The 16,945-nt window shown below is 38.2% G+C and overlaps 1 protein-coding gene across 1 annotated transcript; it reads right to left on the bottom strand.

Moving 5' to 3' along the window:
- Window positions 1-1,653: 1,653 nt before the first annotated feature.
- LOC104580126 (carbonic anhydrase 3) lies at window positions 1,654-15,514 on the bottom strand. Its single transcript, XM_010227579.2, has 7 exons — window positions 15,448-15,514; window positions 14,381-14,578; window positions 8,371-8,489; window positions 8,143-8,235; window positions 6,289-6,354; window positions 5,524-5,679; window positions 1,654-1,965 (listed from the first exon to the last, which is right to left on the bottom strand). The coding sequence occupies exons 1-7, from the start codon at window positions 15,491-15,493 to the stop codon at window positions 1,846-1,848; spliced, it is 798 nt and encodes a 265-aa protein (XP_010225881.1). The 5' UTR covers window positions 15,494-15,514; the 3' UTR covers window positions 1,654-1,845.
- Window positions 15,515-16,945: the final 1,431 nt, after the last annotated feature.

Genomic DNA, 16,945 nt, shown 5'->3' with positions numbered 1-16,945 from the left:
AGCTCCTTTCACAAAAGCCATCAAAACCCTACCCTGCACAGCCGATAATGTTCTGTGATTTGTGTTCCTCTCTAGTGTGACATCAGCTCCCAGATACTTCCAGATGTTGCTTTGGAAATTCACTCGCATTTGTGAGATAAAGAAAACTCTATAGATAAAACCTGCCTTTAAATTATGTAGAATAATCCTGCATAGAATAATCCTAAAGTATGTAGAATAAACTCTACTTTTAACACTGTGTTGGGTATTGGTGGTCAAAAATGAAGCCATACTCTCTTGGAAGATTCCAGCCAGGAAAATATTACATTAAATTGAGTATTTTAAAACTATATTTTTGATCTTAAACTTAGGGACTAGTCTAGGCTTTACTGGTGTAAGTCATTGATCTGAGTAAATGGAAATTTCAGTAAGACAATTTGTTGCAAAGTCAGTGGAGTATGTGCACAACATAAACAGACGTTAACCCCTCTCAACCACTTTCCAATGTGGCTAGAAATGAAGGGGGAAAACATGCAGACCCACTGTCATCCCTTTGTGAAATTATTTGGGGAAATATGAACAATGACCAAGAGAAATTTCCCAACAAGCACCATCGCCTCTTTGAAAGATTAAAGCAAAGTGGTGAAGTGGTCTAGAAACTTCCACAGGGAGGCACGTGGAGTCAGGGAGCACATCTCAGTCCTTCCTTTGAGTAGAACCACATCCTGCTGCCCTCGAACGTGGCAGCTGAGAATCCCTTCACTACGAGCAGCTGTTTAATGCAAATTACCATTGAGATTAATGTTCTTAACACAGAATTAACTCCTCCACTGTGTAGTCAACTTGTGAAGGAGTTGATACACACGTCCTTACAGGGAAGCCAGTGTCAGGATAGGATGTTCTTAGTAGAATAACAGATTTCGATGTCTCGATGCAGTCCCAAAGTCCAGTACTTCTGCAGTTCAAGCAAACATCAGGAAAAGATAACATTTATAAAGAAATATGACAGAGAATATCGACAAATCTTTTTTTATTATTATTTTTACCTTTTCCCAAAATCGGAAAAAAAATACAACACAAAAATTGTTAAGTAAATATATTTATTAATGTTGGATTTCTTTATGCAGAAATACTGTTACTTCAAGTTAACAATTCTGTTTTATTGTTCTTGATACCATAACAAGAGACAATAGCACCCCAGTCAACAGCTTATTGATCAGGAGAGTCAAATTCTGGTTTCAGATATTTATGCACAAACCTCTTGGATATCGGGATCCATTATAATTGCAGATGGAACCAGAATTTGCTTCAAAAAGTCAGTTAAAAAACTAAATTAAAAAACTAGGAACTCTTAATATCTTAATACATTTTTTTCAATAAAAAACTACTTGCATACGTAGAGAGAATGTACATAATCAGGATACTAAGACCAATTTCTCAAAGTCCATGTCATTTTGATTGCTATAACATTAAAATGCAAATTATGCAAAACAGAATATGATTGATATGGCCAATTTTATGTTGAAAACAATTACTTACTTGCAAGTTTGGAATAAAACAAGCACCAAGGTACATTAGGGCAATATTTTTATAAGCAGCATCTTATCAGCATGTTAGTAGCATTTTTTTTCTTCCCTAAAACTAGCAAGAATAGCTAATGTTAAAGTTAAAGCAGTTATGAAGAAACAAACAGTTCTCTACTTCGATTTTAATGACAGGATTTGCCTAAGTAAATTTTGTCCTCCAAAAGTGAAATGCACATTTCACGCCTCAGAACCTGCAGCTGGAGCTCAGTACAAATGCAACAGAGGTCACAAAACAAAACCAGCTCTTGCATCCAGAGATTTCCTTGCTCTGAGCCAGGTCCTACAGGAATGAGGCGCTCACCATCCGGTAATGCCGAGGCTGGGTCGGGCGCCAGTTGTCGACCAGGGGGAGCTCAGGTTCATTCTCAGCGTTCTTGGAAAGGCTGCGGAGCTTCGCCATCTGCAGGAAAGCAAAATTAAAAGCGTCCTGATGGAATTCCCTTGCCATCAAATCCATAGTCCAGCATTTAAACCTAGGTGGCTGGCCCAGTCCCATAAACTGAGGAGAAAACCTCCTTTAAAGCTTTCATAATATCCTTCCCTCTTTCAGGACAAGAACTGTAGCTTCCTTCTTTCTAACAATAACAAAATAGAAAAAGAATAAGTCCTATGTGACCAGGATTGTAAGAAATACCTACTGTTACATACATACCGTCTTCAGAACTGTGTACAGCTACAGAGGAGAGACCTCAGAAACTGAGAATAGAACAGCCTGTGCTCTAATAAATGTCTCCTACCCCGACTCCGTTTTACTGACTGATTTTCCAGAAACACAAAAATTCAAGGTGCTAAGTCTAAATTATAAACTGATCGTTCACATCCATGTTGGGTCTTCTTTTTTTCCATTCAAGGTATGTTCTCTTTGTGGGATGCCACGAGAAGGATTCTGCCTGCGTTCTTCAGAGCTGTAGAGGCTCCTCCCTTGCTCCATTCTGGTTTTCAATGGCAGCAACACTCACACCCACTTACAGATAAATTATTATGCCCACTTGTTGCCATTGCCATTGCCATGCATGGCATTAGACGAAAAGCTCTTCACACGGGTCTGACTGGTTTAACCTGAGGGGGATGCATTCATTATCCCAACTGTACACTAGAAAGTTAGCCTTCTGCATCTCCTCTGCTCACAGATGGTTTGAACATGCAGATGTATCTACTTTTCATAGCACTGATTTCAAGTTCAACGGAAGCAGAATTTCCGGTGGGGTTATAAAAACGGAATTCAAAATGACCATCCCAAAAGGGTTTATTTATTTATTTTTATGGATTGTGCTCGCTAAAGCATCTCAACATTGTTCATCCCTACACAAATTACAAAGGCCAAATGTCTTGTGTGAACAATGACAAGGCTATATTAATAAACCAGTTTAATATACACAACGGTATTATTCACGTAAAACTGCTGAAACGATAATATGTGTGGGAGCAGTGAGAGATGAAAATATTTCATAGTATAGTCGTGTTGGAAAACATACGCTTTTTAGACAATTTTGTAGAAGATCTGCCTTAGTAAAAAAAGTACACATACACATATGTACACATATGGCTATACAACGCTACACAAAGCTGAAAAAATTAGTCTGCAATGGGATAGAGCAATTCCAAGGTTGAATTCCTATCTTTTCATTAAATGTAACCTGCGGAACTGGGTCACACACCACAAATCCCACAAGGATTTCTAATGAATTCATTCTTCCTGCAGAGTAACAGTTCACAATCACTGTATTACCCATGTGGCTTGTATGGCACAAGCATCTAGGATGCAAAAGCATCTAAGAGATCCATTACAAAAGGCAAATGCATTTAAAATAAGTACTACTAACCAGACTGCAGGAGTAACATACTTTCTCGAATTACAAATAATTGGTAATATGATCCTCTTTTATCAATATATTATTCAGATTGCAGACACTTTGAAAAAAAAGGGCCTTTTTTTATATTCACATACAGTATCTCTTGTTTCATGACAATTCTGCCTGCAAAGACCATCTCTCAAAGTAAAAGCCAGTGTCCCATCTAAATGCATTAAGTCGCTTTTCGCCTTAAGTGTTCCAATTTTTCTAATCGGGCCAATTAGAGAACACTTATGCTGAATAAGATGAAAAAAATATGACACAAACACAGCAGTGATCAAAGTCTTTTCATGAAGCTAGATCAATGATTTAATTAGCTCTTCCATTCAAAATGTATCCGAGATATTCAGTTAACAACTACAACTGTCGCAAAGAAATTTGTAATTGATTTTCTGTAATATAAACAAACAGATTTATTTTGGAATAGCCAATTGGAGCAGATCTCTATTACTATATGTCGTCTATGCCAACCAAGATTCACATCATACCTGAATTTTAGCACGGCTCACCTAATATATTTTTATAAGAGAGAGAGAAACATAAATGCAAAGTACTAGAAAATACTTTTTGTGATACATACACATCAATCAGTATAGGTACAGTGAAATGCAATGTCACCCTGAGAATCTAGAATGAAAATCTGCATAGACAGACAGAATTTACATAACGTGTCAGTCCCTCCATTCCTGTTCTTGTTCTCACTGTGCTGGACTCACGTTGTTAGAGACTGCTAAGCATAGGAATAACCTCAAATAAAAAAACTGACTCTGCTATCATCGGTACAACCAATGGCTGAAAAATAATAAAAGAGAGCATTCAAAGTGCTACAAATTGAACTAAGGGGGAGTGAGCAAGTGAATAAGTTTTCTTCAAGTCAAATGACCGGAGAAGGCTTTTAGATTAGAGAAATGGTAGTTGTCTGATGCTCCTCGTGCCTGTGACAATTCAGTGTACCTTTCAGAAATATGCCCAGCAAACAGGTACTAGCCTCTGCTGTAATTTTCTTAGTTACACAACGCCAACTAGAATGTGGTTCAGGTAGAGTCACCAATCCTATTAAGTTTGTATTCTCAGAAAGGATGTTTTTGAACAATGTCAGCAATAAAAGATATTTTTGCAAAGTGGAATGTTCAAAGAGTTGAACATGTCCAGCTACATTAAATGAGCACAGTGGACTTTTGCCTCCTGGGTAATGTAATAAAACATTATTCGGTGAGAAATGAGGTAACTGTTGCCGCTGCTTTTCATCACAAATGGTCATTTTTACATAGCCATTTTAATTCATAATTTGTCCAGTGATTACCCTGAAACGTTAATTAGGAAAAGCAAAGAAAGTTTTACCTAAAGAAGCTTAGAAAATATAAGTGGCTAAAAAAATTCCTGCATAATCAATTTTCTGATGCAAACTTGTTACTAATTACTTCCACATTCTGATTTATATGGCTGCAGGGCAACACAGGTAAATGGCTTGAGCTTTCCTGCTTTGAGTCTCAAGCAAAGCAGAACTTTCAGTCCTGTAGAAGAGTAGATGTGAACCACATCTTGTTCCATCATTTACTACGAGTAAGAACTAATACCATGGGGACCCAGACGCCGGTAAACAGAAAGAAAACTGTTTGTTTTCATTCACAGGTGTTGTAAGAAATCTCTTGCCCGCAGGAACAAGAACTCTCATGTGTAGTAGGTAATGCTTGCTATCAGTCCTGCCCCAAACCACAGGACTCAAGCCCTTCCCTCGACATTGCCTTATAGCATCACTAAAGTTCACTCATGCCTCCTGATTTGCAGCACCTTACTGAGGTGGGCTGGGAAGCAGGAAGCTGTTCAAGAGGCCATTGTCTTTGCTCCAAATAGTTAACGCAGAAGTCATACAGAAACAAAGATGTGTCCAACAGGTTGATTGCATATAATAGGTTACAGACTGCACTCCTCTAAAGCTTTTTACACATTCTCTACGGAGGGAGGCCTGCAGTTCTTTACTCTCCTTTTAGTCAAACAATTTATCACAGAATCCAATAAGCATTTTCCTTATTAAAAGACTTAAAATCAGGTTATGACATGCAACCAACAAGAAGCAGGTAAAATATTATCTACTTGAGATTTACCTGGTCTGAGCTCACTATGATAGGCTCTCTGAGAATAATCCAGGTGATGCACTCTTCACAAGGTGGGGTAGTAAAAGAACCATGGTAGGTCCAGTAGTCATGAGATTTAGGGAAAAGAATTGAAGGATCAAAGTTTGGAAAAGGAGCTTCTTTCCCCTTAAAACAAAACAGAAAACTCTTCAATGGCTCTAGTCAAGATTAGGTAAAGATTCAGGTATGGTGCTTTAAGAAAGAGTGGCTCAAATACATCAAAGATCAGCATAGATGGTCTGAAACTAAGGACAGATCTACACAACATGCAGTGCTAATAGTAAATGACCCTTGCAGGTGGGCCCAGAGAAGCATGACACAACACACAGCTCCACATGATACTCTTTCTTGAACCCAAGCTACCTCATTTGGAACAGCTTCAAGTACCAAGATGCTTCACCCATTCCTGGGCAAAAATAACTCTCTTCCCACTGGCCTTCTTTCCTATGGGAATTCTGCTCACCTAATGAATATAGGATTAGGTCACCATATAATGAGCTAAGAGACATATACTTCAAGTTTGCAATGTGCTGACACTCTACAAAGAAGACAGATTATGAAAAATACTTTTATAGTGAGACTCTTAGTGCCTAGTATTATCTAAGACAGATGTAATGTTATCTAAGACAATGTTGCAGAGTAGAATGAAAAACTAGAAACACATGCCTCTTCATTTTTTTTTTATTCTGAGAATTCCCAGCAATCTTCCTGTAATAAAGAGCCCAACTTTGTTACCTTTGTTTTAATAGCATTTATTTCTTCAAGAATTCTCTTCATTTCTGGTTTGGGAGTTTTCCCCACCTGTAAGGAAGAAAGCATGAGTTCAAAGAGTTCTGGTAGATCATTTTCCTTTTTTATCGTACTTTTTTGCACATGCAGCTAAACATATAGCAAATACAAAATATACAGCAACAAACCAACCCATCATCCCATCAGCTTAGCAATAAACATTCTTAGAACATCTCAAACTGAAAAATGAAAGGTTTTGTCCACAAAAGGGAAAACTATGCTTAGTAAAATAAAGTAACTGACTTTTCACAATTTTCAAAAACCTCTTTGAGTTACAGTTAAAGTGAACAGCATAACTCACACTGATTTCAGAACAAACTAAATGTACCCCAAATATTTTATAATAAAGTTGATACATGATAAAAATTCTAATGATTGCCAAAGGACTGGATTCACAAACTAAAATGCTACTTAAACAACAGTGAAACTTACATAGCTTCCAATTCGGACAGAAGACCCTGTCCATACATTGGAGCTTCTCATCTCTTAATGAGCAATTTTAAAATGTCTCTAGTAGCATAAATTGGTCATAATAAAATAGCTCATGCTGGACAACATACTCACTAAGTTATTCTTTTAAATTTACTGCATAATTTGGCTGTTGAACTACAACTCTTTCAGTATTTTGAAGTGGTGACTGGCAACAAGCTTGGAGTGCCATTTTTTATTTTTCTTTCTCAAATTACAAGTTGAGCATGTTCGTAGACAAACTCAGTAAGGGCTACCTACTGAAGCAGAAAAAAAGCTTCTGATCACATTATTGAAGGCTTTTTATTCCTGTGTCAGGCAGTGATTTTCAGCAACCTTTTCTGTTCTAAAGGTATGAAAGGTAGATGCCCCTTATCTCACCCAGCTATCAATCAAGATGCTATAGTGACTGGCTGCCTGCAATTTCTCATTCGAAATCTACCATGGGTCACCACTAGGTTGTTAAGTTTTCTCAAACATACCAGTATTGCTGTACTGTAAACTCCAGATACATTTGCAGAAATGCTTTATGAGATTTGATCAACTGCTTCAGCTATGTCTTCTATCTGCATCTGTGATTCCTCCTCCCTCAACAGCATCATGGATAATTTCACAATGAAGTTATTCCTGCTGACATTTAAATTTAGTCTAACACAGATAAACAACTCTTCAGACTGAAGTCAATATGGAAAAAAATTCATTCTAGTTTAAATCCAAACTTCATAATCAGACAAAGTGTTTGTGATTGCTGATCTCAAAACTGATTTTATGTTTCTGCATGTCTCTGATGAACATAAATTAAGAGATAGCAAAGCCAGGATCTCAGGCTAAGACTGAATACCCCAAAGATTTTTTAAAAGGATGAGTTCCATGTATTGTCTGTGAGTCAGTTTTACCTTGGAGAATGTTCATGAATATTTGTCCTTGAAATCTGTCAAGGATTAGCACAGAAAACAGCTGATTGCTATTGGTCAAATGACTATTACTGATATCCTGTCTCCAAAGCAGGAGAAAATACGTATGGATTTACAGTATCCATAGACCACACAGTGACACTATAGCTGCAAGGACAAAGGAGGATAATATCTGATACCATTTAAAATAACATGACTCATGTCCCGTAACTTGAAAAGCCTGCATTATTGAAAGTCCACCCAGGGAAAGCTCTTTAAGTCACATGGGTGCGTTATACTCTAATACTCAGAGCGTTTTCCTGCAGTGTGGTACAATCCCTAGAAAATGTATTAAGAAGGTTGTATCTTCCTTTTCCACTGCTAAGAATAGACAACTCATTAATAACAGTGCACAGAAGGAATGAGTGCTTCTGCTTACTTGCAAAAAAATGGCCAAAACAGCTATGCCATCAGTTCTTCTCACTGCATCAAGGTAATTACTATACTTGGGATTCCAGTGTAGCAAATGTAGCTGAAAACAAAGAAAAATAAATGTAATATTTTCCATTATTGAGTAGCAAGCTATTATAGACTTTTATTTTTTTAATGAACGGTGATAACAGATGTTATTTTATACCATATTCTCAGGTAAAAAGTAGAGTCTTACCTCTCCTGCATATCTCACTCCATTCACAACGTGCTCAGAGCCATGGTCATCAGAGGAACCCCAATGAAAGTGGAGCTGGCGCAGCCTGTAAACTCCTGGGAGCGGCCCTCCTCTCAGCACTGCAAGTGACAATCTGCATCAGCATTAGACTCAGGTATCTTTCAGGAATTTTTAAAAGACATAATATACTAAATCTATATATATTTACACACAGCTACTGTACACAGGATCTACATTCTGAGATTATTGAACACCTCTTGGAAATCCACATTGATTTCAGCAGCATTTCAGGTAAACATCTTCAGTTATCTGTATTCACTTACAGACATTTGAAAATGATTTGTGTGTCTAGGCTTCTATTATTGTCAATGGAGATGGTGGTTTTAATTCAGCTGTATAGATGTGAGCTTCTAGAGATACCTCTAAGGCATCTGTACAGTGCTGGCAGATGAGACCTAAGATCTGTAAAAGAATTATATCTTCCTAAAGCAGCATCTGCAGGCCAGGTAGAATAATTAGGTCATCAAGAATGGTATGAGACATCTATGTTTGGGTAACTGAAATAAGCTCTGAATTCAAACAAACAACTAATAATTCTGCTTGCCATAAAGTAGATACTCAACAGATAGTCACTTGAATTGTACACATCACGCATATTTAAAAGCCCTCACACAGTCACCTAAATTTAGGTGTCTTTATCACCATCTAAAAGCCATCTAATACCAACCCATATCCAAGTATATCAAAAATAGCCATGATTAAGATCAACTATTAAAATGCTAGATATAAGAGATTCCCACAAAATCTTACAACTTGTATCTCTTGCTGCAGACTCTGACACCCTTGTTTAAAAAGCAATGAAAGTAATGAGATTACTTTTGCCACAATAGCTGCTTCCTGCGGCTTTGGAAGAGAAGAAAGATAACGGTAAATGAACCAGAAAAGCAGTCAGTGAGAATGCGAAGTATTTTCCTTAAGGAATTCAGCTTGTGCAATTCCTGTGACAAAACAATTGACTATCTTCTAAATAATCTTAGCATTTTTCCATCAAAACCAAACAGTTTATGATATGGTTTATAAATCATATCAAATAGGGTTTATAAACCAAATGTTTCAAATATAAAACCAAATTATTTAAAAACCATGTCATATCCTTGAAAAGAAAAAAAATTTAAAACTCCTTGACATTCACCAAATACTAAATAATATCCAATTCTCATTGACCTTATTTGGAAATCAAAGTTAGTACACATTCCTACTAGCCATTTGGCAGCTCTTGGGAATGGGTCTTTAGAAAAAAATATCCTTACATCAGAAAAGACAAGACATGAAGTTCATGATCATCTTAAGAAAGGAGTATGACAGATATTAAGAATATTCTATACTAAATATTAAAAACAAGCTGCTATGCTTAACAAGTTCCTTTTATTTGCTTCAAGAGACATTCAGTACTGCAGTCGATGCAGACACAGTAACAGTAGTAGCTGACAAGGCCATCAATTCTCCATTAAAATAGATCCGTAAGACCAAATAATCCAGTTTAAGGAAAAAAACGTGTCATTATTTCCACTGATGGGCCATCAGCAGTCATTTTCAAACTGGCACCAGGCAAATCTCTATATAACCTCATGTCAACACATTCATGCTTCATTCATCTATAAATAGACAGTAGGGTGTACTGAGCACATTTTGAGCAGAAAGAACAACACAAAGACTAAGATGCCTCTGAACCAGCATTTCCCAAAGGACAGAAAGGGGTTTTCTTATATTTACAGGTGTGTGATGTAAAACATACAAATACATGACAATGAATGACAATATGAATAGAAATTATGACAGTAAATGGAATTTCCATGTATGTTAAAACAAATAAATAAAAAGTCACACCAATCCAATGCTATCTCTGTATAGCTCTAAGTTAGTAAGAGGAATCTTTATTTTGTTTAAACATGTGTCTTGGTTCACCATAAACTGAGCTGCCTGACAGCTTTAGGATTTGGCTCAGGAAAGAATGTTTTTTCCTCTATGAGTGTAACCATTGAGGCCAGTGTTCCCAGGGAGGGTAAGTGCTGCACAACAGGTACAGCTACAGCCAGACAAAACTATTATCTCACCGTGTATTTGCGCAACAAAACAAAGATGTGATGCAGTTTAGTGGGCAATTCCTCTTTAGCTTAGTTAGGAAGGTATTCACAACTATAAAAAGGAGATCTGGGAGTTTGAAACCAGTGTATAGCCACTTGTTTAGCAAATTAGGTAATAATTTGTGCTAATGCCAAATGTCATCCATCTTCAACAAACTAAAACTAGTAAAGTTATGTCTACACAAATGCTTTCCTTGTTTGCTGTGAAGACATATTGGGACAGCGAAGTGGAAAAAATTCAAAGAACAGCACACACAGGAGGTGAACTGTGTTTATAAACATGAGAAGAACCAATTGTTCTTGCAAGATTTATGATCTCCACATGCAGCCACATCCATAAAATTAACAGTGAAGTTAACTTAGTAAGGCATTACTGCATGACTGTTGAAAAATGTCACCTTTGTTTTATAACCACCTACTTTTTAATAGCACAGCAAAGTACAAAATGAGATTTTTGTTATCAGTGACACAAATAAAAAGTTATTAAAAAGTTATCTGCTCAAAAGAGAATCTCAGTATTTAAACAATCAACAAGTATTTAAACAATAAACAAGTATTTAAACAAAATATTTAAACATGTTTTCTAAAAGCTTTTAAAAGATACACAGTTCTCACAGATTTTATTCTTTTTAACCAGATACTGAATAGATATACAGATAAATTATTCAGTTTGTATTTGAAGCTGGTGCTCTCGAGGTAACAGACAGGGACAAAGAGGCCTGACAGAATTCTGTAAGGATATCATCAGCTTTTATCCATGCTGCAACACACCTATTACAGGTTTGCATCTCTTGATCAGCCTGTTCCATAAGTTCCCAAACCATCTTTCTTTGTGAACTAAAGTGTGATGGAAATCCTCATCATGGGGCAGAAAGCTGACAGGCCATCTCATAATTGCAGCCCTAGATGGCCCTGTTCATTCGATCATTTTAACCTCTAACACAGGCATGGAAATTCAAAGTTAATGGTAACTCAACTCTTCAGGCCCTCTGTGCCCAAACTCTGCTGTCCTCATACTAACACTTAATGCCTCTCATGCAGACACTGCAAGTGATAGATGTGTTAAGCACAAAAGAAGAATTTAACTTTGTCATCTTTAGCAGTTTGCAGCATTTGAGCTATTTAATGGTATGCAGCATAGCTACTGGGGTACGCGAGGATTAGGATTTAACTGTCCTATTCCTGTACACCTACTGACTTGTTCAAACATAAACTGAGCAAACCAAGAGTCAAGCAAGTGTAGTCCAGAGAGGAGACCTGAAGGCTGGAGGTTATTAGCTGCTTCGCTTGTCTTGCACTGTCAATCAACAACTTACTGTATCAAGTTTTAACACAATTTCCCAGCTGATAACTGAACAATGTTAACTATTACAAGAGCAATTCAAAACAGTACTTCAAAATTGCCTCCTTTAAAGGTCTGTGAACTTCCTTCATGTATGCATATCTTTATTTTAATAGTCAGGAATCTATCAAAGCAAGACAGTCTTCCTCAAGTTCCAAATAAATTTTCTGGATTTTATCCTCATTGCTTTACAAGTGAGTAAGAGCAATTTACCAGCTTCACCAACAAGTAAATGTCGATAAACATCAACTATTGATGTTACGATGCAATGATGATAGGATGTTGTGATATTATGATTCTGGGGACATTGTTTTTTAGTGGGTTTTTTTCTGCATCATCAATTTCCAAAGGCATATATTCTTTTGATAACAAATCCAAAGATATGATAAGAAATTGGAAGATTCTGCAAAAGGTTGTCTATAGGAAAATATGCTTGTGCTGAGATGTTCCGAGCCCTCAAACATCATCCATCAGAAAGTCAGTAAAAAGAGAAGTACTAATCTGTTTGGTTAATGAATTTCCATAGTATTTTTCTATTCCATAATATTATATAATATTATATGTTGTATTTGAAACAGATATATTTTATAAAATCCAGTCATTCTTCAGACAGCACAAAAATAAAGTAGGAAAGACCTCTATACAATTCCAGTTTTCTCAGCACTCTGAGCATGCCTTGGGATTTAGATCGGTATCTGCTTATATTCAATTTCTCCTCTGTGCTCCACTTTATCCAAAATTCCATTCTTGGACAGTCCAGTTTCAGAATATTCTGAGACTATCTTCCATAAATAGGAGTGAAAACCTCACAGATTGCTAGGATAACCTTGAGGTAAGAAGGGATCATCTAGTTCCAGCAGCAGAGGTCAAAGAATCAACTATTTTCTGTATTTTTTTTCAACTTGCTGTGACTGAATATCTTTACATTGTTGTGACTGATCTCTTTAATCTAACCATTTATTCACGAGTATTCTAGAGAAAGTTAAATAAGTATTAATTTTAAGGAAATTAAAAGCCACAGATCTCACTCAATATCATAACAATGCTCCTTCCAGAGAGACGGTCTAAGGCCATTTCTTTGGCACAAATATTTCTGGAATTTTAGAAGGAAATAGGCTCAGCTATGTGGGAAAAAAATATATATATATTGTAGCCTCAATTCAAAACAAAACGAGTTAGTTACTGCTGGATCTGAAACAGTATCTGAGTGGGCATTCTGGCTGGGAAGCATCGAAGTGGTGGGTATCTGACAAACAACAAATAGGCTACCAAAGTACTCCAGAGTTCTAGTACTGGTTTTATTGAGGCCATCCTGGCAAAGCAGCTCATAATACTGAGTGATCAAACAAACTACAAAAGAAGTTGCGATCAAGTAGACTGTCCTTCAAATAGGAATCCAAACAGAACTCTGAGAGTGGCCTGCAAACCTTTCTGCTCTTCATGGCCACGATGTTGTATCCATGCTATGTATTTCTATGCCTAGATACTCCATACTGTGCACAACCGAAGTAATTATTACAATAATTAATTTGACATGACTGCATATGAGATGTAACCATTGATATACTGATGCTGTTCCAACAAACAATAGAGCCAAGCTACATGTCTTTAATGATGTTTCTTGATATTTAACATCAAGAACAATATTTTTGTATAACTAAAACTAAAAATTCCTACCTTGCTAGAAAACTAATCAAACTCGGGACTGTGTAGTCACTTGTCGTTTTTGATATTTTATTAATTAATATACTTTGATCCTCAATTTCCATGAAACCAAAGTCATTAGAAATCCAAATTAAATTCATGCCCACATATATTCAAGACTAACAGATGTATTAGTAAAATTATAAAGTAATTATATAATATATAGTAAAATTACTCCTAATAATTCCAGTTTGCAGTGTAGTAAGAAAAATCTCTATACACTGTGGAAGAGATGTTTTAATATTTTACTAAAAATGATTTTTGTTTTCCTTTTCCAACAATTTCATGTATTACAAATAATAATGCAATTCTGTTGACCCTAAAAATAAGGACTGAAGTATCATCCTAGCATAGTAAGTTGGTACATCAATGTACATGCTAGCTACTTTTGTTAGTCGATAATTCAGGATATATCCTAAAAGCTTCGCCAAAATATGCATTCATTTTTTCCTTTTTATCTCAGTAGCAAAGTGATTTCATACTTCAGTGATTTTATGGACTCCATATTCCCAGAGTGACAAAACAGCACTGGGTTTTACGAGTACAGGGATTTACCCCACACCTTAATTCACCCCACACCAAGTGTTTTTGCAGCTCCCTTCACTCCCTAGGATTTTACCAATGGACTGAAACAGTTGCCACAGGTCTTTCTCACCAGTAGTGCAGGCCACGGTGGTCACGGCATCCTGTATGTCACATGCAGATGCTACACAGAGACCTTCTGACAGCAACGAACATACAGAGCACACCTTCTCTTCCAAGCAACGTTAGAAATACTCATTAATATATAACAACACCTTGAAATGAAAACAAAACTAACCTGATCTATCAAAAGAATCATCAAACACAACTCTGCAGGTTTTCCCATTATTGAGGATGGTTTTAGCTGCACCAGGATCATAACTAGCAAACCATGGAAGTAGGGAGCGATCATAATGCACCTCTTTGTTATTGATTTCAATAGGTGACTGATGATGTCCTTTGGCAATTGGATAGTTTTTATGCCACTGATCTGGTCCTAGAAAAAAATACAGATAAATATCATGAAAATCTTTGCTAGTCAAGTGTGAATTGTACTTGCTACAAGCATATATTGCTTTGCTTAGCTACAGAACATCAGCAAAACATTAATAAGGGTGCTACTAATCCCCTGGTTGTTAGTCATGATCTGTCAAGAGTTTCACTGTGTTAAAAACAGTTAGATGATCCTAATTGAACTGCTAGATATCACACATTATTCAGCTGAACCCAAGCATTCTTACAGAAGATGAGACTCAGGGCTTTCTGTATTACGTCTTTTATTAGGAGATACACAATACACCAGAGAAAGGAAAGGCCTATACTCAAAGTCCAGCAACAGCTGAAAATGTGATGGGATATGCCTTAGTAATTGCAGCAGTACCACTAACAGGAGCAAAATTTCATTTAATTTGCAACATCTCAATATTATTGTACTCAAAAATAGTCAAAATATAGTCCATTATCAGAGCTCTTTTTCAAGCAGAAGTGGCATGACCCAGTGTTCAGCTCTTATTTAGCCTCCACTTTGATCTGCATGCCCTACACCTCACTCTGAGGCTTGTTGCCCTGGAACCACACCATTGCTGTGGCCTTTCCTTCCCCAGCTGTGCACCCTGCGCACCTGCGAGCATCCCGAGAGGCTGCACTATTCCGCGCCACCGCGGATGCACAGGTCCCAGGGACGAGGGTGCCCACAGCAGCCGTGCCCACAGCACCATGGTTTTCAAGGCAGTTTCTCCCACTGCACCAGGCATGAGCCCGTACTGAGTATCAGTCCCGGTGCAAGCAGCCCCTCCACCACAGAGCCCCAGCAGCCACGCGTGGGCTAGGCCGGTGGGGGCTCCATGAGGCGGTGCCCCTGCTCACCGTTGTCGCTGTCGTAGCCCCAGGGGTAGTAGTTGGGGTTGATCATGGCGCCTCAGGCTCTCCTGGCAGCTCTCGCAGCGGGGTGGCCTCATCGCTCCCTCCCAGGGGCTTTTTATAGATTCCGGCCAAGCGCGGCGGGTGGCAGGGAGCACCGGGGGCGGGCAGAGCCCGCGCTTCGCTGCCATCCCATGGCTGCCGGGCGGCCCCGCCGGGAGCTGTCACCCCCTCTGCTGCTCTCAGGCTGAGGCGGGAGCATCTCTCGGGGCGGGAGGTACTGGTTAAATGCAACACAGCACCAGGGCAGGTGGCCAGGGGCAGTGTGAGGGGGCGGGCAAGGAAGAAGGTGCATATGGCCCCCCTTCCCGAGCACTTCATGGAGGTCTCAGGAAGCAGAGGAAGCAAGGTGCTGGGAAGCACCCAGGGAGGTGTAAAGAGGGCTCTTATTCCCTCCGGCTCCCAATCCCAGAGGTCTGGTGCTGCAAACGGACAACCTAGATGAAGGTTTTCATTCATGAAGGACTCATATGTATATGTGTATACACATACATAGGCATACCTATGCACACAACAGGAAGTTTAATCTGTCTGCTTTATGAAATTTCAGAAATTCTTGTTCTGGTCAAATACAGACTCAACAGAGAAGTGACAAGGGAGAGAGCACGGTGAAGTCACCTTGCTTTCTGCGTACTCTAGATTGCTACTTCAGAACGTGGTTCTGACTCAGTATTGATGGTTCTGCCCCTTCCTGCAGCAAGTCAAGGTCTGTCTGGTGTATTGTCACAGTGTTGCTGCGGATGCTCCCTGATGTTACAGAGCAGGACAGTGTTGCTGCTGTTTGTTTCTTAAAAGACTATTTGCCTTAGAATTGGACCAGATGAGAAGAAAGAAGAGTCACAATTGGCTCTGTGTTTCCCACTTTGTGTGTGGCATAACTCTGGTTGGAAGGTCAGGGATGAGTCCAACAGCTTCTGTGTGCCAATGCTTATCACAGTTTCACACCCTTCCCTATAAAATTGCCACGTATAGAATCAGATTCCAGCACCGCTCCCTGCAGAGCTTTCTCCAAGTGTCTCTACAAACAAAAATTCCTTAACATTAATTGTTCTGACCTTTGAGAAGGTGCTACTTCCTACTGCATAGATTCTTGGTAAGTAAAAATCATTACAGTAGCTGAAGATCCAATTCTGGACAGCTACAAATAAAGCCTTTGTTATCAAATTAAACATAGGATCTGTTTGTTTTTCTTTGGGACTAATTCCCTTCATTCAGCAGGGAGTTACGCATCAGCTTGCACTTCAGATTGTAACATTTGCACATTGCACAGGTGACTCATATGGGAAACACTAAAGCCAAATGACTTCTAAAAAATATTTGTTATCCTGACATGTGGGAAATTATTAGCCAAGGTAGAGAAAATAGATATCCACATTAGCAATGTGAAATGGATAAGGGACTGACTGAACTGAAAGGTGAATTACTGTGATTTAAGTTTTTAGTA

This window comes from Tinamus guttatus, unplaced genomic scaffold, assembly GCF_059628265.1.
Source record: "Tinamus guttatus ecotype Peru unplaced genomic scaffold, ASM5962826v1 Tinamus_guttatus_pri_ptg000012l, whole genome shotgun sequence".
NCBI classification, from domain to species: Eukaryota; Metazoa; Chordata; class Aves; order Tinamiformes; family Tinamidae; genus Tinamus; species Tinamus guttatus.
The sequence above is the reverse complement of the archived record's forward strand: the minus strand, read 5'-3'. Positions and strand labels throughout refer to the sequence as shown.